The sequence below is a fragment of the Scyliorhinus torazame genome, chromosome 8 (genome assembly GCF_047496885.1).
Source record: "Scyliorhinus torazame isolate Kashiwa2021f chromosome 8, sScyTor2.1, whole genome shotgun sequence".
In the NCBI taxonomy this organism is placed as follows: Eukaryota; Metazoa; Chordata; class Chondrichthyes; order Carcharhiniformes; family Scyliorhinidae; genus Scyliorhinus; species Scyliorhinus torazame.
This window is the reverse complement of record NC_092714.1, coordinates 180,309,897-180,336,097: the sequence shown is the minus strand read 5'-3', so window position 1 is coordinate 180,336,097 and position 26,201 is coordinate 180,309,897. Positions and strand designations below refer to the sequence as shown.

The 26,201-nt window shown below is 50.9% G+C and overlaps 1 protein-coding gene across 2 annotated transcripts in view; it reads right to left on the bottom strand.

The window, feature by feature from the left end:
* Positions 1-26,201, bottom strand: part of LOC140428290 (cas scaffolding protein family member 4-like) — a 132,856-nt gene that overhangs the window by 7,878 nt on the left and 98,777 nt on the right. The window contains exons 3-6 of one of the 2 annotated variants that reach the window (XM_072514601.1): positions 17,927-18,040; positions 12,935-13,063; positions 9,923-11,338; positions 3,569-3,667 (exon numbers count right to left, since the gene is read on the bottom strand). In XM_072514601.1, the coding sequence (XP_072370702.1) occupies positions 3,569-3,667; positions 9,923-11,338; positions 12,935-13,063; positions 17,927-18,040 (1,758 nt within the window). The remainder of the gene's footprint in view (positions 1-3,568; positions 3,668-9,922; positions 11,339-12,934; positions 13,064-17,926; positions 18,041-26,201) is intronic. The other variant, XM_072514602.1, reaches the window with a different exon arrangement.

Genomic DNA, 26,201 nt, shown 5'->3' with positions numbered 1-26,201 from the left:
GATGCGTGGACTATTTTCTAAACGGTGACAAAATTCATAATGCTGAAGTGCAAAGGGACTTGGGAGTCCTAGTCCAGGATTCTCTCAAGGTAAACTTGCAGGTTGAGTCCGTAATTAAGAAAGCAAATGCAATGTTGTCATTCATCTCAAGAGGCTTGGAATATAAAAGCAGGGATGTACTTCTGAAGCTTTATAAAGCATTAGTTAGGCCCCATTTAGAATACTGTGAGCAATTTTGGGCCCCACACCTCAGGAAGGACATACTGGCACTGGAGCGGGTCCAGCGGAGATTCACACGGATGATCCCAGGAATGGTAGGCCTAACGTACGATGAACGTCTGAGGATCCTGGGATTATATTCATTGGAGTTTAGGAGGTTGAGGGGAGATCTAATAGAAACTTACAAGATAATGAATGGCTTAGATAGGGTGGATGTAGGGAAGTTGTTTCCATTAGCAGGGGAGACTAGGACCCGGGGGCACAGCCTTAGAATAAAAGGGAGTCACTTTAGAACAGAGATTAGGAGAAATTTCTTCAGCCAGAGAGTGGTGGGTCTGTGGAATTCATTGCCACAGAGGGCGGTGGAGGCCGGGACGTTGAGTGTCTTTAAGACAGAAGTTGATAAATTCTTGATTTCTCGAGGAATTAAGGGCTATGGAGAGAGGGCGGGTAAATGGAGTTGAAATCAGCCATGATTGAATGGTGGAGTGGACTCAATGGGCCGAATGGCCTTACTTCCGCTCCTATGTCTTATGGTCTTATGGAGGGACCCAAAGTCGGAGACCTGGCTATCGGACATGGCTAGCTTTCTCTGTATGGAGAAAATTAAGTTCGCCTTGGAAGGGTCACTGTTAGGGTTCACCCGGTGGTGGCAACCGTTCGGCAACTTCCTTGCGGAAAATTAATCGTCAGCTGACGGAGGGGAGGGGGGGGGGGGGGGGGGAGTTTAGGTTAGAATAGGGGGTTAATAAGGGTGGGACCTGTACGAAAGGTCAAACGGTTTTTGCACTATGTTTATGGTTTCATGTATCTTGTCTATTTTGTTGTTGTTTCTGTCATGATATTCAGGTGAACATCATAGCACATACATACATACATAATGATGGACAGATCAACGGACCAATCAACACACACAACATGACAGCCAATCACAGGCAAGAGCATACACAGTGCAAAACAGGGAACACAACACTTCCTGGGCACTCGAGCAGGAGACGGCTCAGGGCACAGACCTCATTGCCAGCCACTCAGACATTCACCATGTGCTGAGTACCAGAGTTTACTCTGTTAATAGTTGATTGAAATAAGACTGCGTTGTACCATTCGCAACCGTGTTGGTTCGTCTGTGTATCAGAGTACCCAACACTTCATGATACCAGGAATGATTTGATACCTACCCACAAATCTGCCATCCTGCGCCATGGACACCGTCAACACACCGCAGCCGTTGCAAGTCGCTGGGAACCTCGGCGTCAATTGGAAGCTGTTCAAACAGCGCTTCCAGCTCTTTCTGGAAGCCAACGGAAAAGTGAGCGCCTCGGACACCAGAAAGATCGCCATCCTCATCACCACCACAGGTCAGCACGCCATCCATGTCTACAAACCCCTGGTGTTCGCGGAACGCGAGGACAAATCCAAATACAAGACGGTCCTTCTCAAGCTCGACCAACACTTCAACGTCGAGGTCAACGAGAGCTTCGAGAGGTATCTCTTCCAGCAGCGCCTGCAAGGTAAGGATGAGCTCTTTCAGTCATTCCTTACGCATCTCCGTATCCTCGCGCAGTCCTGCGGTTACGACAGCACCTCAGATTCCATGATTCGGGACCAGATCGTTTTTGGGGTCGCCTCGGGCACCCTACGCCAGCAGCTTTTAAAAATAAAAGGCCTCACCTTAGCCTCCACAATCGAAGCCTGTGTCCTGCACGAAAACGCGACTAGCCGCTATGCCCAATTTCAGGCGACCGAATCGGCACGGCGGGGGGCCTACGCGGCCGGATCGGCGAGCCAGGTGCCCCACGAGGCCGAACGGGTCCAGGCGATCGAGTTCCTCCTGGCCCGCAACCCGGACGAGGGTGGCCATTTCACGCGCTGTTCGAGGCCTCCCGCGCTTGTGCGCGCTAAAACCTACAGCAACATTGAGGGACGCGATGCGCAGGCGCGCTCAACGCAAGACCGAACTGCGCATGCCCAGTGGTGCAACGAACGCCATGACGTCACGACGTGCGGCAACTGTGGAGCTGCACATTTAAAGCAGCAATGTCCCGCAAGAACCCGACAATGCCTCCGCTGTGGCAAGGTGGGCCACTACGCTGCTTACTGTCGAGCAGCTCAACCTGTCAATCTTCCACAACTCCGACAACCTCGCAGGGACTTGCGGACCATTCAGCCTCCCCATTACGAATCGTGCCCAGACGACATCCAGACCGGTGACACAGATGACCGAGACGCCTTCCGTGTTGCTGTCATTGATGGGAACCGAGTTAACACGATCAATCCGGGTGATGAATGGTGTGCCACCCTGACGGTCAACCCAAATTCGTCGCCCACCTACTAGACTGGACTTATGAGACTGTTTATACATTGAACTCATGCAACCACTGTGTTAATATGTTTATGTTCTTATCGTTACAGGAATTTGTTTTATCGTTCAACATTTCCCCGTTCTTTGTTTATGGTACAACCTCGTTATTATGTCACACCCGACATCGCCCCTTGTATATAGTTAAGCCCCATGTACATGCTGTAAATATTACACACACACATTTAGCTGCACTCAGTACACATCTCTATTTATAACCACGTAGGCACATAATCTTGTAAAAAAAGGGGGGATGTCATGATATTCAGGTGAACATCATAGCACATACATACATAATGATGGACAGATCAACGGACCAATCAACACACACAACATGACAGCCAATCACAGACAAGAGCATACACAGTCCAAAACAGGGAACACAACACTTCCTGGGCACTCGAGCAGGAGATGGCTCAGGGTACAGACCTCATTGCCAGCCACTCAGACATTCACCATGTGCTGAGTACCAGAGTTTACTATGTTAATAGTTGACTGAAATAAAACTGTGTTGTGCCATTCGCAACCGTGTTGGTTCGTCTGTGTATCAGAGTACCCAACTCTTCAGTTTCTATACCAAAAATACCTCAATAAAATGTTTATTAAAAAAATAAATCCTCGTGACAAGGGAATTTGTGAGCATCTCCAACTTGTTGTTGGAAGTGCATGTGGAGGAGGCAGGAGAGAGGGGCTTCAGAGGCAGTGGAGAAGAGAGATGCAGCATCCTGCATTCTGGAAGGTTTGACAGAGGAGAGCAGAGCCTGATAAAGGTCCAGCCAGAACTGAAAATGGATGTCCACCATGAAATCTGTTAGCCCTAGCGAGCCATGTAACACTGAAACTAAAGGGAAATAAGGGCCCAGAGTGGCCATAAATTGTTTTAATATAAACATCTGTTTTACTTGAACAATTTTTCAAAATCAAGAATGGTGCAAACTTAGCCAAAGGAAAGTATACTTTATATAATCTCAGAAAGAGCAGAGCAGTTACCTGTTGTTCTAAAAGGAACCTTTTTGGTTTGATTCTCTCTTTCTCGTTTTGCTTGAAACTCTCCTTTTCCTTCTCCTGCTTTTCGAATTCCTCTTTCCTCTGTAGGAAAACATCAGTAAGATCATCAGGAGACTGGTACTCATGGTCTCGGGAGAATCCCACTCAGAGAGGCATTTGGTCATGGTCTCACACCTACCAGCACCAGCCTACGGCCTACTGAAGCAGGAGTGTCCTTCATCAGACAGGCCCAGCTGCATGGCCACAGCGACATGATCTTTTAACTTAGCTCTTTTAAGTTGGCTCAGTGGGCAGATGCATTGCAGAGGCTGCAAGCAGAAGCACTGCTTCGCGAGTCTGCAGTCCATATGCTACTTCTTCGACAACACCTTCCAAACCTATCTTTACCATCTCGAAGGACAAGAGCAGCAGACGCACGGGAACAATCTGCAAGTTTCCCTCCAAGTCATTTACCAACCATCCTGACTTGGAAATATATTGCCATTGTTTCACTGTCGCTGGGTCAAAGTCCTTGACCTCTCTCCCTAACAGCACTGTACGTGTACCTACACCACATGGTCTGCAGCGGTTCAAGAAGACAGCTCACACCACATGGGGAATGTAGGGATGGGCAATAAATGCAGACCTCACCAGAGAAGCTGACAATCGACTTGCATACAAAAAAAATTATACTTCAGCTACCCACCCACTTCCCAAAACAGTGTTACATTCTGTCCCTCTAATTGGGGTGAAGCCGCCATCTTGGAATTAGTTCACAACCGCCCCAATTTGCAACTGGTAGCAATTCTCCAGAATTTACATTTTTGGTTGGATGATTTGTGGCAAACATGACACCTTAAACATACTTTCAAAGTACAATTTGTGTTTAAAATTGTCATGTGTGAATGAATTGGGCTCACAATGGGCTGTAGATGGGTCCAGTGTAAAACATTATTGGGTATTATCTGAAAAGGGGATGTGTCCATGACAACCACAAGGAACAGGAGCTTAGTTCCATTTGTCTTCATATTTCATACTTGTTTTTTGAATTTTAAGAGAGATAATACGTTTGTAGAAACTGATACCCAGGTAAAACCTGAATAAAAATTTTATTTTTCTTTATTTGTTCATGGGATGTGGGCATCACTGGCTGGCCCAGCATTTATTGCCCATCCCTGAGGGCATTTAAGAGCCAACCACATTGCTGTGGGTTTGGAGTCACATGTAGACCAGACCAGGTAAGGACGGCAGATTCCTTCCCTAAAGGGCATTCGTGAACCAGATAGGTTTTTACAACAATTGACAATGGTTCATGGCCATCATATTTCCTTAAGGGCAGCACAGTGGCACAGTGGTTAGCACTGCTGCCTCACAGCGCCAGGGACCCGGGTTCGGTTCTGGCCTCGGGTGACTGTCTCCGTGCAGTTTGCACATTCTCCCCGTCTCTGCGTGGGTTTCCTCCGGGCGCTCCGGTTTCCTCCCACAGTCCGAAGATGTGCAGGTTAGGTGGATTGGCCATGCTAAATTGCCCCTTAGGGTGGGATTGGGCCTAGGTAGGGTGATCCCTCGAAGGATCGGTGCAGACTCGATGGGCTGAATGGCCTCCTTCTGCGCTATAGTGATTCTATGATTAGACTTTTAATTCCAGATTTTCATTGAATTCAGATTCCATCAACTGCCCTGATGTGGTTCGAACCCAGGTCCCGAGAGCATTACCCTGGGTCTCTGGCTTACTAGCATGAAGGTAGCATTGAATGTGGCTCATGAGGCTTCACAGCCTTAACCTAAGGCAAGTCTAGACACTCCTGACCGACATCATCAGACAGTCCAGTGTTTAAATTAATTCTGCACTGAGCTCTTTTGGGTAGCTGACACTCTCTTTTGGTTTTAGAACTTCCTGGGAGCCCATTAAAATCTAAAACAAATTGAACATGTGTGTCAGCAATTAAAGGGGACCCTGGGAATGTGGCACTATTTAAAGAAGAAAATACGGTCCTGCATTTATATAGCACCTTTCATAACCACTGCATGTCCCAAAGTGCTTTCCAGCCAATGTTGCCTTTTTTTAAGCATGTGACTGTTATTGGGAAAAAATGGATCCCTGGCAATGGGTCCAAATTTTAATGAGACCCTTGGGAGTGTGTGAATATTTACTGGTTGTACTTAGTTATGTCATATCAGCAGAGGGTACTCATCCTGCATGCGGTGTGGTATTGTCAAATCCAGCAATCGAAGAGTTTTGATTATTAAAATATAAAATATTTTTTTAAGAACTAAAATAGATTTATGGAGTTCTCTATAGATCAGAGTTCCAAAGTAGAAGCAAACCAAATAGGGTCAGGAAAATCTTTACAAAGACATGTTATTTGCCAGATTGCAATTATGCTCATGTGCTTACACTATGTAATTTTCTGCATGAGAATTTTGCAAAATCTGGTTGCGATGTGAAAGACAGGGTGTAGTGAGATGTAGTGTTATTGTGGCTGCCAGAAATAACTGGTCACTATCACTGTGAGACAAGGGACAGAGACAGGAACCTTGCTCAGCAAGTACTCAGGGGAGCGGGGGAGGGGATCAGGAAAGAGACGGTGATGGGTTGGGAGATGACAGTGAAGGTTATAGGGAGGGCGTCCCGGGGGAGTGCAGTGAGGGTTTGTGGGAGGATGGCGAAGGCTCACGGAAGAGCGGCTCAAGGAAGAGCTTTGAAAGGGAAAGGGTTGGTGAGGGATTGGAAAAGGATTCGTGAGGGGTTGGGAAAGGAGTTGGGAAAGGGTTAGGAAAGGGTTGGTCAGGGATTTGAAAAGGATTGGTGAGGGGTTTGGAAATGGTCGGTGAAGGATTGGGAAAGGGTCGGTGAGGGATTTGGAAAGGGTTGGTGAGAGTTGGGAAAGGGTTGGTGAGGGGTTGGGAAAGGGTTGGTGAGCGGTTGGGAAAGCATCGGTGAGGGATTTGGAAAGGGTTGGTGAGGGGTTGGGAAAGGGTTGGTCAGGGATGGGAAAGGGTTGGTCAGGGATGGGAAAGGGTTGGTCAGGGGTTTGGAAAGGGTTGGTGAGGGATTGGGAAAGGGTTGGTGAGGGGTTGGGAAAGGGTTGGTGAGGGGTTGGGAAAGGGTTGGTGAGGGGTTGGGAAAGTGTCGGTGAGGGATTTGGAAAGGGTTGGTGAGGGGTTGGGAAAGGGTTGGTCAGGGATGGTAAAGGGTTGGTCAGGGGTTTGGAAAGGGTTGGTGAGGGATTGGGAAAGGGTTGGCCAGGGATGGGAAAGGGTTGGTCAGGGATGGGAAAGGGTTGGTCAGGGGTTTGGAAAGGGTTGGTGAGGGATTGGGAAAGGGTTGGTGAGGGGTTGGGAAAGGGTTGGCCAGGGATGGGAAAGGGTTGGCCAGGGATGGGAAAGGGTTGGTCAGGGGTTTGGAAAGGGTTGGTGAGGGATTGGGAAAGGGTTGGTGAGGGGTTGGGAAAGGGTTGGTGAGGGGTTGGGAAAGGGTTGGTGAGGGGTTGGAAAGGGTTGGTGAGGGATTAGGAAAGAGTTGGTGAGGGATTAGGAAAGGGTTGGTGAGGGGTTAGGAAAGGGTTGATGAGGGATTGGGAAAGGGTTGGTGAGGGGTTGGGAAAGCGTCGGTGAGGGATTTGGAAAGGGTTGGTGAGGGGTTGGGAAAGGGTTGGTCAGGGATGGTAAAGGGTTGGTCAGGGGTTTGGAAAGGGTTGGTGAGGGATTGGGAAAGGGTTGGTGAGGGGTTGGTGAGGGGTTGGGAAAGGGTTGGTGAGGGATTGGGAAAGGGTTGGTGAGGGGTTGGGAAAGGGTTCGTGAGGGGTTGGGAAAGGGTTGGTGAGGGGTTGGGAAAGGGTTGGTGAGGGGTTGGGAAAGGGTTGGTGAGGGATTGGGAAAGGGTTGGTGAGGGATTGGGAAAGGGTTGGTGAGGGGTTGGGAAAGGGTTGGTGAGGGGTTGGGAAAGGGTTGGTGAGGGGTTGGGAAAGGGTTGATGAGGGATTGGAAAAGGGTTGGTGAGGGGTTGGGCAAGGGTTGGTGAGGGTTTTGGAAAGGGTTGGTGAGGGGTTTGGAAAGGGTTGGTGAGGGGTTTGGAAAGGGTTGGTGAGGGATTGGGAAAGAGTTGGTGAGGGGTTGGGAAAGGGTTGGTGAGGGGTTGGGAAAGGGTTGGTGAGGGATTGGGAAAGGGTTGGTGAGGGTTTTGGAAAGGGTTGGTGAGGGGTTTGGAAAGGGTTGGCCAGGGATGGGAAAGGGTTGGTGAGGGGTTGGAAAGGGTTGGTGAGGGGTTAGGAAAGGGTTGATGAGGGGTTGGGAAAGGGTTGGTGAGGGGTTGGGAAAGGGTTGGTGAGGGGTTGGAAAGGGTTGGTGAGGGATTGGGAAAGAGTTGGTGAGGGATTAGGAAAGGGTTGGTGAGGGGTTAGGAAAGGGTTGATGAGGGATTGGGAAAGGGTTGGTGAGGGGTTGGGAAAGCGTCGGTGAGGGATTTGGAAAGGGTTGGTGAGGGGTTGGGAAAGGGTTGGTCAGGGATGGTAAAGGCTTGGTCAGGGGTTTGGAAAGGGTTGGTGAGGGATTGGGAAAGGGTTGGTGAGGGGTTGGTGAGGGGTTGGGAAAGGGTTGGTGAGGGATTGGGAAAGGGTTGGTGAGGGGTTGGGAAAGGGTTCGTGAGGGGTTGGGAAAGGGTTGGTGAGGGGTTGGGAAAGGGTTGGTGAGGGATTGGGAAAGGGTTGGTGAGGGGTTGGGAAAGGGTTGGTGAGGGGTTGGGAAAGGGTTGGTGAGGGGTTGGGAAAGGGTTGATGAGGGATTGGAAAAGGGTTGGTGAGGGGTTGGGCAAGGGTTGGTGAGGGTTTTGGAAAGGGTTGGTGAGGGGTTTGGAAAGGGTTGGTGAGGGGTTTGGAAAGGGTTGGTGAGGGATTGGGAAAGAGTTGGTGAGGGGTTGGGAAAGGGTTGGTGAGGGGTTGGGAAAGGGTTGGTGAGGGATTGGGAAAGGGTTGGTGAGGGTTTTGGAAAGGGTTGGTGAGGGGTTTGGAAAGGGTTGGTGAGGGGTTTGGAAAGGGTTGGTGAGGGGTTTGGAAAGGGTTGATGAGGGATTAGGAAAGGGTTGGTGAGGGGTTGGGAAAGGGTTGATGAGGGATTGGAAAAGGGTTGGTCAGGGGTTGGGAAAGGGTTGGTGAGGGGTTGGGCAAGGGTTGGTGAGGGGTTTGGAAAGGGTCAGTGAAGAGGGCGACTCGAGGGAGGGCAGTGATAGCTTGACAGCAAGGGCTCAGGGGAGACACGTGAGGGATTGAGGGTGGCTCAGGAGATGGTTGGCAGAGGGAGGGTACCAGCAGCACGGAGGGCATGCTTGAATGGATTTCTGAGTGAGCAACATTGCTAATCGTGCGGGCACAAAGCAGAACTGGCATTGGCTGACAGGTGCACAACAATGGGAGTGGGAGCACCACAAATGTGGCAGCAGATACAGTGCCTGTCGAGAGATGGCACAGGAAACTGTTCATGATGCCTGGTCAATCGGAGTAGGAGTTACAGTGTAGTTCAAACAGGAACCCTTGGGATGTACCAATATTTGAAGGTAACGCTGAGAGAGTGTGAAGATTGTGCCAACAGATATTTTGGCCAGGATCCTCCGACCCTGCGCCGGGTCGGAGAATCCCCAGGGGGGGAGGAGTGAATCCCACCCCGACGACAGCTGCCCTATTCTCCGGCGCTGGTTTTCCGCCACGCCATTCGGGGGCTGTTGACAGCGGCACCCCGGCGATTCTACGGGCCTCGATGGGCCGAGTGGCCTTCCAGTTTTGGCCAGTCCCGCTGGCGTGAATTACTCACCTCCCGCACGGCGGGCCCCGGAAGGTAAGTGTGCGGGGGTGGTCCTGGGGGGGGGGGGGGGGGCATCCGACCCCGGGGTGGGGGTGGGGGGGGCCACGGTGGCCTGGCCCGCGATCGGGGCCTACCGATCCTGCGGGCGGGCTGTTTCCGTGTGGGCCTTCTTTTCTCCGCGCTGGGCCCCTGTAGGGCTCCGCCATATTGCCCGGGGCTGGCATGGAGAAGAGAACCCCCGTGCATGCGTGGAAATATGCTGGCCGATCCGTGCCTGCGCGAGATCACGCCGGCCGTTCCGCGCATGCGCGTACTCGTGCCGGCCCTGCGGCGGTGGCTGGAGCGGCGCCAACCATTCCGGCGTCAACCTAGCCCCCTGAAATTTGGAGAATTCCTCACTTTCGGGGGCTGTTGATGCTGGAGTGGTTGGCACCGGTTTTCCAGCCGGTTTGGTATGGTGTCTACCCTTCACCAGCAGGTGGAGCTAAATGAGCAGAATGTACAGTTGGTCTGGCACTTTCCTCTATCTGGAATTGTTATATCTCCTGTTGATTTACTAACCTGTAACTGGACATAATCACAGTCTTCTATGTGTGTTTGCTTGGCAATTAGCAGGTTGCTTGGTTTTGAATTATGTTCTTTTCGTGGCGGTGTGGGCAGTGGAGCTTTCTGTTTAATAATGATCCCAGTGGCCTTTCTCTGAAGACAGGAGTGAATGTTATTGACGGCTCGTTGTTTGTCCAATGTTGAAAAGGTTTGCTTCTGACTCTGCCCTTCCTGCCTCTGGGCCTGGTTGAAGAGAAGCTTCCCATTTGCAATTATTATGGATGCAAGTCGTTTAACATCATCCGGGATGGTCCTGGTTACCATGACGAAGCGGTCAAGGTCATCAGGGCTTGCCTGGGGTTTGCTCACCACCAGGACACTGAGGGACCAGTCACAGCCACTCAGCGTTTGAGTGGTCTCCACCATGATCTTGTACGAATCCTCCAAAATCTGTAATTGCTTGTACAACCGGTTCTGGAGATTGCTGTCCGTCAGGCGTGTAGCATTAACCTTCACCCCCTGTACAAAGTCCATGAAAGTGCCCAGGCATTTCATGACGTTAGCTGCTGTGGAGCGGATCTCAGTGAGGTTCTCTTCCAGATGATCCTGGAGCCTCCATGTTCTGCTGACAAACACCATTATGCTGGCTACTGAGCTAGCTACCTGCTGCTGTAGCTGCACCAACCTCCCAATGGCCAGTTCGACGTCCAATGTTATTTCCTTGGCTGACGAGGGCACAGCAGGGACTGGAGGCTTGGCCAAGGTGGTGTGTGCGACACTTTGTCTACGCTCCTCACTGGACATGTCAGCCCTCTCCTGGGTAGTTTGGACGTCCCTGGAAACTTGCGGCGGAACATCGTACACGGACTCCCCCAGGTTCTTTGCTTTGGTTGGTAGAGATACCCTTGGCAGATCGTAAATGTTTTGCTGAGTGGGGCCCGGCCGATCCAGAGTGGGCTTGGGAATGTTCACCGGAATGTCATAAATTTCTGAAAATTTCGACAGACGATTATCTTGGCTGGAGGCTGGGTGTTCGCGTGACGGGGGAATGTCATAAAGCAATTGGCCGGATGAAGAGGTATTCTGTGAGGGTGGGATGTCGTACAGAGACTGCCTCACATTGCCATCATGCAGTCTGCTCGGCAGCATGCTGTGATTGGGTAGACCCAAGCCCACAGCTCCACCCTTGGTGGGAGGAACATCGTAAAGGGCTTCCCTTGAGAAGGCAGCTTCGTCCCTCGATGTGGGCACGTCGTACAGTGATTGTTTCAAAGCTCTGGTCTCATCCCAGCTGAGCTTGCGTGGAATTGGCAGAGTGCAGTAGGACCCGATCGATATTCCCTGAGGCTCCCTTCCATATGATGGCGGAATGTCATAGGTACTGTCTCTCATTGGCCCATCTCTGCACACACTTGGAGGGATGTCATACACCTAGAAAACCAACAAACATATTATCTTTAGAAATGGTCTCCATGAGTGAACTCTCCCGGCTAGTGTTTGAGTGGGGCAGCACGGTGGTACAGTGATTGGCACTGCTGCCTCCCAGCGCCAGGCATCCAGGTTCAATTCTGGCCTTGGGTGACTGTGTGGAGTTTGCACGCTCTCCCTGTGTCTATGTGGCCTCCGGGTGCTCCATTTCCTCCCGCAGTCCAACGATGTGCAGGATAGGTGGATTGGTCATGCTAAATTGCCCCTTAGTGTTAGGTGGGGTTAAGGGGATAGGGCAAGGGATTGGGCCTAGGTAGAGTGCTCTTCCAGAGGGCCGGTGCAGACTCAGTGGGCTGAATGGCCTCTTTTTTCACTGTAGAGATTCTATGATCCTGTGATTCAGGCCAAGATCAGAGTCCCATCCTCTCCAACACATGCTGAGTTAACCAATCCCCTTAAGAGTTGGGGAGCGATGTAAATGGCTTCAGTTCTCCCAGCTTAGAGAGAGAAACCAGATCACCAAGGATTCCACATTTATGGTCATCCTCAAGTGACTCGTGTTGCAAGACAACTCTGATAGCCACAGTCAGGACCAAATCATATCTAATAATAATAATCCTCAGGAGAAAATACTCACTAACTCCAATGTGAGGTGCCAGTCATAGAGTGTTTAGAGCATGAAAAGTGGCCTTTTGGCCCATTGTGTCTGCGCTGGCCATCAAGCACCTATTTACTCTATTCTCATTCCCCAGCACTTGTTCCGTAGCCTTGCGAAGGCAGCCAGTACTTTTAGACCTACTGTCCAGCAACAACAATTAAGTTAACTCTTTTCACAAGTAGGCTTACTTTAACACTGCAATGAAGTTACTGTAAAACGCCCCTAGTTGCCTCACTCCGGCACCTGTTCGGGTACGCTGAGGGAGAATTCAGAATGTCCAATTCATCTAACAAGCATGTCTTTCGGGACTTGTGGGAGGAAACCAGAGCACCCGGAGGAAACCCACGCAGGCATGGGGAGAACAAGTGACCCAAGCCGGGAATCGGACCTGGGACCCTGGCGCTGTGAGATAACAGTGCTAACCACTGTGCTACGGTGCTGCCCAGTATTGTACTTTTGCGCTATGCAACAACAATAATTTCTTGGCTCTGTTGGCATTACTCGGCCTCTGAATCCGAATGCCATGGGCTCAAGTCCCATTCCAGAGATTTTTAACCTGATGCTTCGGTACATTACTGACGGAGTGTTGCACTGTCAGAGGTGCGGTCTTTTGGCTGACGCGGAAAACCCAGCCACACTGACACTCTCTCAAGTGGGCGTAAACAATCCAATGGCCATTATTGAAAGAAGAGCAGGGGAGCTCTCCCCAGTGTTGTACCATCATTATTAAAACAGTCTGGTTATTATCAGAATCCTGCCTGTGGGACCTTGCTGTGTAAACTGCCACCTTTCCGACAAAACAACGCAGATTACAATTGACGCCACCGTCCTCTGGACATCCGGAAGTGGCAAAGATCTTTATTCCTTTGCAGATGAAGCAATTTGGACTCTTTCTGAATGACTTGGTCGAATGGGATATAAATACAAGCCTTTCTTTTTACCTGCTGCTGGGATTTAGCTCTGGGCCTCTCGAAACTCAATGGAATGTCGTACAACTGCTGGATTAGACTCCTCTCGGCATCAGTTTGGAACATTGAATATTTCCGTGCTGTTCCAGGACTGCCAAACTTCTAGTGGAAAATATATTTGTTAATTGCTGTCATTTGACAAGAGCGCCTACGAAACCTAAATGGTGAAAATAGATCTTTCACATACAAACCGGTAAGATTTTTAGCTATCAGGAATAAAGAGTAATTTACTTTGTGCCTGGAGACTGAGTGCTCGCTGAGCATTCACAAAGTCCAGAATTCAAAACATGCATTTCCAGCAGGGGGCACTGGATAGTAACCTGGAGACTGAAGGTTCCCCAAGCGCAGTACACAGTTACAGAATTGTTACAGCAAGGAGGTCATTTGACCAGTTGTGTCTGCGCTGACCCTCCTTTGAGCCACTTACCGAGTTCAACTCCCCCGCCTTCTCCCCGTAGCCTTGTATATTCTTCCTTTTCAGATAATAATCCAATTTCCTCTTGAATGCCTCGATTGAACCTGCCTCCACCACACTCTCAGACAATGCATTCCAGATCCTAACCACTTGAAAAAATGTTTCCTCATTATAGGAGGCAGTTGCAGGATTTTGACCCAGCGACAGTGAAGGAACAGCGACATATTTCCAAGTCAGGATGGTGAGTGACTTGGAGGGGAACTTCCAGGTGGTGGGGTTCCCAGATATCTGCTGCCCTTGCCCTTCTAGATGGTAATGGCCATGGGTTTGGAACAAAGAACAAAGAACAAAGAAATGTACAGCACAGGAACAGGCCCTTCGGCCCTCCAAGCCCGTGCCGACCATGCTGCCCGACTAAACTACAATCTTCTACACTTCCTGGGTCCGTATCCCTCTATTCCCATCCTATTCATGTATTTGTCAAGATGCCCCTTAAATGTCACTATCGTCCCTGCTTCCACCACCTCCTCCGGTAGCGAGTTCCAGGCACCCACTACCCTCTGCGTAAAAAACTTGCCTCGTACATCTACTCTAAACCTTGCCCCTCTCACCTTAAACCTATGCCCCCTAGTAATTCACCCCTCTACCCTGGGGAAAAGCCTCTGACTATCCACTCTGTCTATGCCCCTCATAATTTTGTAGACCTCTATCAGGTCTCCCCTCAACCTCCTTCGTTCCAGTGAGAACAAACCGAGTTTATTCAACCGCTCCTCATAGCTAATGCCCTCCATACCAGGCAACATTCTGGTAAATCTCTTCTGCACCCTCTCTAAAGCCTCCACATCCTTCTGGTAGTGTGGCGACCAGAATTGAACACTATACTCCAAGTGTGGCCTCACTAAGGTCCTATACAGCTGCAACATGACTTGCCAATTCTTATACTCAATGCCCCGGCCAATGAAGGCAAGCATGCCGTATGCCTTCTTGACTACCTTCTCCACCTGTGTTGCCCTTTTCAATGACCTGTGGACCTGTACTCCTAGATCTCTTTGACTTTCAATACTCTTGAGGGTTCTACCATTCACTGTATATTCCCTACCTGCATAAGACCTTCCAAAATGCATTACCTCACATTTGTCCGGATTAAACTCCATCTGCCATCTCTCCGCCCAAGTCTCCAAACAATCTAAATCCTGCTGTATCTTCTGTCAGTCCTCATCGCTTTCCGCAATTCCACCAACCTTTGTGTCGTCTGCAAACTTACTAATCAGACCAGTTACATTTTCCTCCAAATCATTTATATATACTACAAAGAGCAAAGGTCCCAGCACTGATCCCTGTGGAACACCACTGGTCACAGCCCTCCAATTAGAAAAGCATCCTTCCATTGCTACTCTCTGCCTTCTATGACCTAGCCAGTTCTGTATCCACCTTGCCAGCTCACCCCTGATCCCGTGTGACTTCACCTTTTGTACTAGTCTACCATGAGGGACCTTGTCAAAGGCCTTACTGAAGTCCATATAGACAACATCCACTGCCCTACCTGCATCAATCATCTTAGTGACCTCCTCGAAAAACTCTATCAAGTTAGTGAGACACGACCTCCCCTTCACAAAACCATGCTGCCTCTCACTAATACGTCCATTTGCTTCCAAATGGGAGTAGATCCTGTCTCGAAGAATTCTCTCCAGTAATTTCCCTACCACTGAAGTAAGGCTCACCGGCCTGTAGTTCCCTGGATTATCCTGCTGGCTGAGGAGTCTTGGTGAGTTCCTGTAGTGCATCTTGTAGATGGTACACACGGCTGCCATTGTGTGTCAGTGGTGGAGGGATTACCACTCCACCCTCAGTTGTCCCCCCCTCCTTCATCTTCAATTACTCCTCTCTCCTGCCCTCATTTACCTCTTTCCTGAGCCCTCGGTTACTCTGCTCCCTTCCCTCAATTGCCCACCCACCCTCAGTTACCCCGCTTTCCAAGCTTCCCCTTTCCCCTGCTGTCGCCCTGAGTTACACCATTATCACCCCACGAGTCACCTCGTCCTAATTCCCTTGGTTACCTTCCCCTGTCCTGGATTTTCCCACCTCAGCCCATTCTTTATAAAGTAACGTAATAACAGTTGTTGGTGGGACTTGAACCTATCACCTTCTGACCGAGAGGCTGGAGCAGTCAGTCGGTGGAAGGAGATTTCCTATGTTCTGCATCTTTTCTAAGCTTCTTTCCTTCCCCACACTGTGCACTGAGTGATCAGGTCATGAGCTGACCCTCCCGGAGGCCACCTCCAAGGTGGCTGTCCTCCTTTGACCCTCATTTCCCATGAAGCCTCGTGGCTCCTGTTCTCCATTCTCCACGCAGGAACGGATTTGGGCCTCCTTCTTGTGAAAATCTGGGGACGCTGCCCTCTGACCAACACAAAAACCACTGCCAATAACTGACTGAAGCCAAAGTTTGAGAAATGTCGAGTTCAAAAATGTGCATAATTGTCTGGGCTCGCGGGTGAGCACTGAGATCAGAAGTAATAAGATGCAGATTCAAAGGGTAATTGGAAGAGATTTCCATAAATTTAACTCTGCTCCTCAAACAAGTCGTTCATCAATTGTGTCTTTGTTCTTGCTATGCTCCGATATCCTATTTGCTGCTAGCAGTAGTTCAAAAGTTGCTGATGTTCACCCTATAACTGGACTTAGAATCTCCCTGTGCTATACTGGGTGTGGTCTGTTTCCCAATTCAATCCCAATCCCAAGTCAAGGTCTCACTCTCTCCCTCGCAACCGTTGCAGGGATCATTCACGTGGGCACTGCAGAATTTTCCCCATATGCAATCCGACTAGACCAGAGAGCAAATAAAAACATTCTTCAGACTGACGGTGAGTGAAGGTATTCAACTGCACAGGAACGAGCAAGATTGGAGTCCACTGTGATGTTGCCACAGTCAAACTCCTGGTGAAAGCTCAGGTCTAAAGAATGGTCATTTGGGCATTGGATAAGAGATTGGTGACAACCTATAGATCCAAACGCAGCAAATGTCAGCGCCTTCAGAAGAACAATCGAGGATCGGCTGTGGGTTGGACATCTTCTGATTTGTCATTCTGAGTCACAACCATTAAGTTCATGCACGCTCTTACTGTCTAAAATATTTAGCCCAGTCTGTGTATCTAAGGTATCTCACCTTAAATTCAATCAGAATATCAGATATGTGTGGATGTACCTGTCATGAAAGAATTGACAGGCTGGGTTTCATTTCTCTTGAACAAAGCCGGCTGATTGGGTGACCTAATCGAGGTCATTAAAATGATGAAAGGTTTTGAAAATAATAACCTTTATTAGTGTCACAAGTAGGCTTACATTAACACTGTGATGAAGTAATTGTGAAAATCCCCCAGGCGTCACATTATGACGCCTGTTCGGGTACACTGAGGGAGAATTTAGAATGTTCAATTCACCTAACAAGTACGTCTTTCGGGACTTGTGGGAGGAAACCGGAGCACCCGGAGGAAACCTACGCAGACATGGGGAGAACGTACAGACTCTGCACAGACAGTGACCCAAGTCAGGAATCGAACCTAGGTCCCTGGCGCTAGCCACTGTGCTACCATGCCGATAGAAGGGTACGGAGAGGATGTTTCCTCCTGTGGGGAAGAGCATATCTAGAGGGCATCAATACACAATAGTCAAGTGCGGCATGGTGGCGCAGTGGTTAGCACTGATGCCTCACGGCGCTGAGGACCCGGGTTTGACCCTGGCCCGGGTCACTGTCTGTGTGGAGTTTGCACATTATCTCCGTGTCCGTGTGGGTCTCACCCCCACAACCCAAAAGATGTGCAGGTTAGGTGGATTGGCCACACTAAATTGCCCCTTAATTGGGAAAAAAAGAATTGAGTACTCTAAATTTATTTTAAATAAATAAATACACAATAGTCACCGAGAAATCCAACAGGGAATTCAGAAGAAACTTCTTCATCCAAACAGTGGTGCAAATGTGGAACTCATTGCCACAGGGAGTGTTTTTTTATTTATTTAAATTTAGTGTACCCAATTTTTTTTTTAAGGGGCAATTTAGCATGACCAAACCACCTACCCTGCACATCTTTTGGGTTGTGGAGGTGAAGCCCACGCAGACACGGGAAGGATGTGCAAACTCCACACAGACAGTGACCCAGGGCTGGGATTCGAACCTGGGTCCTCAGCGGCGTAGTCCCAGTGCTAACCACTGCACCACGTGCCGCCCTACCTTAGGGAGTGTTTGAAGTGAATATTCCAGATATATTTAAGGGGGAGCTAGACACGCATATGAGAGAGAAGGAAATATTGGGTTAGGATGGAAAGATGGGAGAAGGCTCAAAGGATAGGGTGAGGGAGTGGGCCTAGGTAGAGAGCTCCTTCGGAGGGTTGGTGCAGGCTTGATGGGCCGAATGCCCTCCTTCTGCACTTTAGAGATTCTATAGCTCAAGTGGAGCATAAACACACGCATGGACCAGTTGGAATGAATAGCCTGTTTTGGGCCGTATATCCAATGTAATGTTACATTGTCCATGTAGGATTTTTTACATTACCTGACTGCTATGGATTCCAGGAACATGGCCCGGTGGAATGTCGTACGCATCAGCATAAGGTCCTGACATTGAGCGAAGGGTGGATGCCTGACCCATTCTGGGAAGAGTCGACACCTACGGATAAAAAAGGTAAACTGTTGGCGACATTAAATACAAGCAAATACACTACTTGTACAATCTGCCTAACTGGAGACTGAGAGTTGACACAATTGCGTCAGTATCTATTTTGGTGTTGGAATGGTGAGGTTCTGAGAAATGGGTCTCTCAGCACCTCTTCTACATTCTCCACACCACACAGTATCCCTGGTGTTATGTCAAAGTACATTGTTGTACAAATAAACCGTACAACCCTTTTCGGTGCTTTATAGGCAAAGACTCTAACTAGGGCTAATATTTATAACACTAATGAGTAAAAGTGTCTACACCAGTGTTGTCCAATAGACGGTTCACAGTCACAATTCAGCCTGCAATGTCTCTTTATCCAGCCTGTGGATTCACTGTTCAAAATACAGGTGAGTGGAAGAGACATTTCCTGGGCCTGGGCGGGCCTGGGGGCGGGGGGGGGGGGGGGGGGTGGAGTGAGTGAGTGAGTGAGTCTGCGCCTGAGTCTGTGTGTGTGTGTGTGCGTTTGTGTGCGTGTGTGAGTCTGTGTGTGTGTGAATATGTGGTGTGTGTGAGTGAGTCTGGATGTGAGTGCAAGTATTTAAAAAATATATATTTATTAAAATTTTCCAACAGATTTTCAACAACCCCCCCCTCCCCCAACAAAAAGAAAGAAACAGAAACAAGAACACAACAATCAGAAATTATACATTGGATTTCCCCCATATACAATAACCCCCATATGACATTTAAAAACACGAATAGGGATGCCCCCCCACCCACCGAAACGCCCCCCCAAAAGAACCCCCCCCCCGCCCTTGGGCTGCTGCTGCTGCTGACCTCCTCCTAACGCTCCGCGAGATAGTCTAGGAACGGTTGCCACCGCCTGAGGAACCCCTGCACAGACCCTCGCAAGGCAAACTTTATCCTCTCCAGCTTGATGAACCCTGCCATGTCATTGATCCAAGCTTCCACACAAGGGGGCTTCGCATCTTTCCATAATACCAAAATCCTCCGCTGGGCTACCAGGGACGCAAAGGCCAGAATACCAGCCTCTTTCGCCTCCTGCACACCCGGTTAGTCCACTACTCCGAATAATGCCAATCCCCAGCTCGGCTTGACCCGGGCTTTCACTACCTTGGACATAGTCCTCGCAAAACCCCTCCAAAACCCATCCAGTGCCGGGCACGACCAGAATATATGGACGTGATCCGCCGGGCTTCCCGAGCACCTCCCACATCTGTCCTCCACCCCAAATAACCTACTCAACCTCGTCCCTGTCATATGTGCTCTGTGAGTAACTTTGAACTGTATTAGGCTGAGCCTGGCACAAGAGGAGGAAGAATTAACCCACAGACCCTCTTCTATCTCCTCCCCAAGCTCCTCCTCCCACTTGCCCTTTAACTCCTCCACCGAGGCCTCCTCCTCTTCCTTCAGCTCCTGGTAAATCGCCGAAACTTTGCCTTCTCCAACCCATACACCCGAGATCACCCTGTCCTGAATCCCCTGTGCCGGGAGCAGCGGGAATTCCCTCACCTGCCGCCTCACAAACGCGCTCACTTGCATGTACCTGAAAGCGTTTCCTGGGGGTAACCCAAACTTCTCCTCCAGCGCCCCTAGGCTCGCAAACGTCCCATCGATGAACAGGTCCCCCATTCTTCTAATCCCTGCCCGATGCCAGCTCCAAAACCCCCCATCCATCCTTCCCGGGACGAACCGATGATTCTCCCAAATCGGGGACCAAACCGAGGCTCCCACCTCGCCCCTGTGTCGCCTCCACTGCCCCCCAATCTTCAACGTCGCCGCCACCACCGCACTCGTGGTGTACCTTGTCGGCGAGAGCGGCAGCAGTGCCGTCGCCAGTGCCCTCAGGCTCGTGCCCACACAGGACGCCATCTCTAACCTCTTCCACGCCGCCCCCTCTCCCTCCATTACCCACTTACGGATCATCGCCACATTGGCTGCCCAATAATAGCCGCACAAATACGGCAGCGCCAGCCCCCCTCCGTCTGTCCCTGCTACGCTCCAGAAACACTCTCTTCACCCTCGGGGTCTTATTCGCCCACACAAAACCCATGATGCTCCTACTGACCCGTTTGAAAAAGGCCTTGGGGATCATAATGGGAAGGCACTGGAACACAAAGAGAGACCTCCGGAGGACCGTCATTTTGACCGACTACACCCTACCCGCTAGCGAGAGTGGCAGCACATCCCATCTTTTAAAATCCTCCTCCAGCTGCTCCACCAACCACGTCAAATTGAGCTTGTGCAGGGCCCCCAACTCCTAGCTACTTGGATCCCTAGGTACTGAAAGCTCCTTTCCGTCCTCTTCAGCGGTAGCTCGTCTATCCCCCTTCCCTGGTCCCCTGAATGCACCACAAAGAGCTCACTCTTCCCTATGTTGAGTTTATACCCCAAAAAGTCCCCAAACTCCCTTAGCATCCGCATGACCTCAGCCATCCCCTCCACTGGATCTGCCACATACAGCAACAGGTCGTCAGCATACAACGACACCCGGTGTTCCTCTCCCCCCCGGACCAGTCCCCTCCATTTCCTGGACTCACTTAGTGCCATGACCAGAGGCTCAATTGCCAGTGCAAACAACAAGGGGGACTGCCGAAAGTACTCCGACCTCCGCCGATTCGTAGCCACACTCGACACCGGGGCTCTATATAGCAGCCTGACCCAGCTGATGAACCCCTCCGTGAACCCAAACCTCCGCAACACTTCTCAAGGATACTCCCACTCCACCCGATCAAAGGCCTTCTCCGTGTCCATAGCTGCCACTACCTCAGCTTCCCCCTCCACCGAGGGCATCATAATCACATTGAGGAGCCTCCGCACATTAGTGTTTAGCTGCCTACCCTTCACAAATCCCATCTGGTCCTCATGAATCACCCCTGGGACGCAGTCCTCAATTCTCGTAGCCAGCACCTTTCCCAGCAACTTAGCATCAACACTGAGGAGCGAGATCGGTCTATACGACCCACATTGCAGTGGATCCTTGTCCCGCTTCAGGATCAAAGAGATCAGCGCCCTAGACATTGTCGGGGGCAAAGTCCCCCCCGCCCTCGCCTTATTGAAAGTCCTCACTAGCAACGGGCCCAACAGGTCCACATATTTCCTGTAGAATTCAACCGGGAACCCATCCGGCCCCGGGGCCTTCCCCGCCTGCATGGTCCCCAATCCTTTAACCAGCTCCTCCAGCCCAATCGGCACCCCCAAACCAGCCACCTCCTCCTCCTCCACCCTCGGGAACCTCAGCTGATCTAAGAATCGTCGCATCCCCTCCTCCCCCGCTGGGGGCTCAGACCTGTTCAGATCCCCATAGAAGTCCCTAAATACCTCGTTTATTCTCACCGCACTCCGCACCGTCTTCCCCCCTCTATCCTTAACTCCACCAATCTCCCTCGCTGCCTCCCTCTTACGAAGCTGGTGTGCCAGCATCCGACTCGCTTTCTCCCCATACTCATACGTCACCCCCTGCGCTTTCCTCCACTGTGCCTCTGCTTTCCCTGTGGTCAACAGGTCGAACTCTGCCTGGAGGTTCCGTCGCTCCCTGAGTAGCCCCTCCTCGGGGGCCTCTGCATACCTCCTGTCCACCCTTAAAATTTCCCCCACCGACCTCTCCCTCTCCCTCCCCTCTCTCTTCTCCCTGTGGGCCCTAATGGAGATTAACTCTCCTCTGACCACCACCTTCAACGCCTCCCAGACTACCCCCACTGCACCTCCCTGTTGTCGTTGGCCTCCAAGTATCTTTCAATACACCCCCGCACCCGCCTGCACACCCCCTCATCCGGCAACAGTCCCACATCGAGGCACCACAGCGGGCACTGGTCCCTCTCCTCCCCCAACTCCAGCTCCACCCAATGCGGGGCGTGGTCTGAGATGGCTATGGCCGAATATTCCATTCCCTCCACTTTCGAGATTAGCGCCCGACTCAAAATGAAAAAATCTATCCGGGAGTAGGCTCTATGGACGTGGGAAAAGAAGGAAAATTCCCTGGCCAGCGGCCTGACAAACCTCCATGGATCCACTCCCCCCATCTGGTCCATAAACCCCCTGAACACCTTGGCCGCAGCCGGCCTCTTACCCGTCTTGGACCTAGAGCGGTCCAGTGCAGGGTCCAGCACCGTGTTGAAGTCCCCCCCCCCCCGTCCAGCACCGTGTTGAAGTCGTCCCCCCCCCCCCCCCCGTCCCCCCGTCCCCCCCATTATCAAGCTTCCTACCTCCAGATCCGGAATCCGACCCAGCATGCGTTTCATAAATCCGGCATCATCCCAATTCGGAGCATATACGTTCACCAGCACCACCCGCACCCCCTGCAACCTACCGCTCACCATCACATATCGACCTCCATTATCCACTACAATATTCATTGCCTCAAACGACACCCGCTTCCCCACCAGTATTGCAACCTCTCTGTTCTTCGCATCCAGCCCTGAATGGAAGACCTGCCCTATCTATCCCTTTCTCAGCCTAACCTGATCTGCCACCTTCAAATGTGTCTCCTGGAGCATAACCACGTCTGCTTTCAGTCCCTTTAAGTGCGCGAACACCCGGGCCCTCTTGACCGGCCCGTTCAGGCCCCTCACATTCCAGGTTATCAGCCGAATTGGGGGCAACACCCACCTCAAAGAACAAAGAACAAAGAAATGTACAGCACAGGAACAGGCCCTTCGGCCCTCCAAGCCCGTGCCGACCATACTGCCCGACTAAACTACAATCTTCTACACTTCCTGGGTCCGTATCCTTCTATTCCCATCCTATTCATATATTTGTCAAGATGCCCCTTAAATGTCCCTATCGTCCCTGCCTCCACTACCTCCTCCGGTAGTGAGTTCCAGGCACCCACTACCCTCTGCGTAAACACACTCTCTGTCCATAAAGCGGTGGAACCTCACCACTACAGCCCTTGGCGGCTCGTTGGCCTTGGGTCTCCTTGCCAGGACCCGATGAGCCCCATCCAGCTCCAGGGGCCTCGGGAAAGCTCCCGCGCCCATCAGCGAATTGAGCATCGTGCTCATATATGCCCCGGCATCGGGCCCCTCCACTCCTTCAGGGAGACCCAGAATCCGAAGATTCTTCCTCCTCGACCTATTCTCCAGGTCCTCGAATTTTTCCACCCACCTCTTGTGCAGCGCCTTGTGCGCCTCTGCCTTCACCGCCAGGCCCAAGATCTCATCCTCGTTCTCCGAGGCTTTTTGCCGCACCTCCCGGATCGCCGCTCCTTGGGCCTTCTGGGTCTCCACAAGCTTCTCAATCGCCACCTTTATTGGCGCCAGCATTTCTGTCTTCAGCTCCTCAAAGCAACGTTTAAGAAACTCCTGCTGCTCCTGCGCCCACTGCGCCCACGCTGCTGGGTCTCCACCCGTCGCCATCTTGCTTTTCCTCCCTCGCACTTTCCGCTGCCCCAAGATCACTTTTTTCACCGCTCCACTCCTGGTCCAATCCATATAATGTCGGGGGGACCTTGCTGTCACCTTCCCACACTGAAAGCCGTCGAACAATTGCCGTTGGGGCCCCTCTAGAGAGTCCAAAAGTCCGTTCCCGGCGGGAGCTGCCGAACGTGCGACCTACCTAGGCATAGCCGCAACCGGAAGTCTGTGAGTGCAAGTATATGAGCCTTTATTAGTTGTGTGTCTATGTGAATGTGTTTGTTCGTGAGTCTGTGTGTGTGTGAGTCTGTGTGTAAGTCCATTTATTTGTCTGTGAGAGAGTGTATGTTACTGTGAGAATCCGGAGACTGGAGGGCGAAATTCTCTGTAATCGGCGCGATGTCCGCCGACCGGCGCCAAAAACGGCGCAAATCAGTCTGGCATCGCGCCGCCTCAAAGGTGTAGAACCCTCCGCATCCTGAGCGGCCGAGCCCTAACCTTGAGGGGCTAGGCCCATGCCAGACTGATTTCCGCCCCGCCAGCTGGCGGGAAAGGCCTTTGGTGCCCCGCCAGCTGGCACGCAAATGACATTGCCGGGCGGCGCATGCGGTGGAGACCATGGCGAAGGCGGAAGGAAAAGAGTGCCCCCACGGCACAGGCCTGCCCGCGGATCGGTGGGCCCCGATCGCGGGCCAGGCCACCGTGGGGGCACCTTCCGGGGCCAGATCGCCCCGTGCCCCCCCCAGGACCCTGGAGCCCGCCCGCGCCTCCGTGTCCCGCCGGTAAGAGAGGTGGTTTAATCCACGCTGGCGGGACAGGCATTCTAGCAGCGGGACTTCGGCCCATCCGGGCCGGAGAATCTCCGGGGGGTGCCCGCCAACCGGCGCGGCGCGATTCCCGCCCCTGCCGAATCTCCGGTGCCGGAGAATTCGGCAACCGGCGGGGGCGGGATTCACGCCAGCCCCGGCAATTCTCCGACCCGGCAGGGGGTCGGAGAATCTCACCCTGGGAGTGAGCCGGGCAAACATCACCTCCGGCCCCCTTCCCCCCGCTTTCCTTCCTCCCCTCCCTCCCCATACTCCTATCCAATCAGTGAGAAGAGGAAAACACAGGCTGCCCCCTTCCACACCCCACTTTCATACGAATTCCACCGAGCTCAGCTTGACGTGTGAGCCACCAAAGATCAATGCAAGTTCAGTGGTAGTTAAACCCAACTCCATAGCTCGCACGTGGTCATCACTCCCTTCCCCGGTGACCAGGATTTGGGGCCTTGTCTGTCTGTCTCTCTAGCTCTGCTTCTTAAGCAAAAATGCAAAATTGGTTTCATTGGTTAGCTCTGCTCCTTGGCACTTTTTAAAGGTAATTTCTTATTGACACTTTTTTAAAAATTATCAATTTATTGCTTTGATTTTTTTTTTTTAATTCCTGTTTCATATTATGTCAAATCTTATCTTTCCAAAATTTGTTCTTCGGCCCCTTGAGTGAGAAAAAAACTGAAAAGTTACCCCCCTCACACAAAACGGTTAGTCAACCCGGATCCACAGTGCATTTCAGGAGTTTACAGTCAACTCCTTCTAAAGCTCAGTTAGATTCACTCGCGATAGGGCAGCACGGTGGCGCAGTGGTAGCACTTCAGTCTCACGTCGCCGAGGTCCCAGGTTCGATCCTGGCTCTGGGTCACTGTCCGTGTGGAGTTTGCACATTCTCCCCGTGTTTGTGTGGGTTTCGCCCCCACATCCCAAAAGCTGTGCAATGTAGGTGGATTGAACACGCTAAATTGCCCCTTAATTGGAAAAAATGAATTGGGTACTCTAAATTTTTTTAAAAAGATTCACTAGTGATACATGGCTCTGAAGTTACAGAATCCAGGTTTCGATTGGATTTGATTTATTGTCATGTGTACCGAGGTATTGTTCTAAGTACACTCCAGACAGATAGTTCAATACATCAAAAAACATAGGACATATGGTAAATACACAATGTAAACACAGGCATGGGGTGAAGCATACAGAGTGTAGTACTACTCAGTAGAGAAGTTGTGTGAAGAGATCAGTTCAGTCCATAAGGATCATTCAGGGGTCTGGTAATAGCTTGGTGCGTGTTCTCAGACTTTTGTATCTCTTGCCCAATGGAAGAGGTTGGAAGAAAGAATAACCCGGATGGGAGGGGTCTTTGATTATGCTGCCCGCTTTTCAAAGGCAGCGGGAGGTGTAGACAGAATCAATGGATGGGAGGCGGTTTTGCGTGCTGGACAGGGCTGTGTTCACGACTCTCTGTAGTTTCTTACGGTCTTGGGCCGAGCAGTCGCCATACGAGGTTATGATTCTAGGCTGGGCTATGCTCAGCACTGGCTTCATCACAACTAGGTCACTGTAAAAGGATCAGTCGGGTGTCCTGCGCTCGATTAGTGCAAAGCACCCTCTTCTAAAAGGTTCACTGAGAGTAGGGGCAGTTGTGGTGTTCTTTGTGTTGCTTATTTCAGGATGGTTGGCGTAGTGTTCACAAAGACCACAAAATAGCTTTAACTTGACAAAGCTATAAATTTATTAACGCTACTAATTTGTATTCAACACAAACTCCTAAATAATACAGTTAATGATTAACATATAAACTACACTCATCTACAATTAATCTTTATCCTGTTATAAATTATGATCTGCTCTTACTCACACTATCTTTACTTCTGTCTGTCTCTAGCTAACTCCTGCTCTATTCTATCCCACAAGGCTTAGCTTCAATGCCTTATATACTTGTAGCTGTCGTTCCCTCTAGTGGCTATTCTAGACATTTCATTA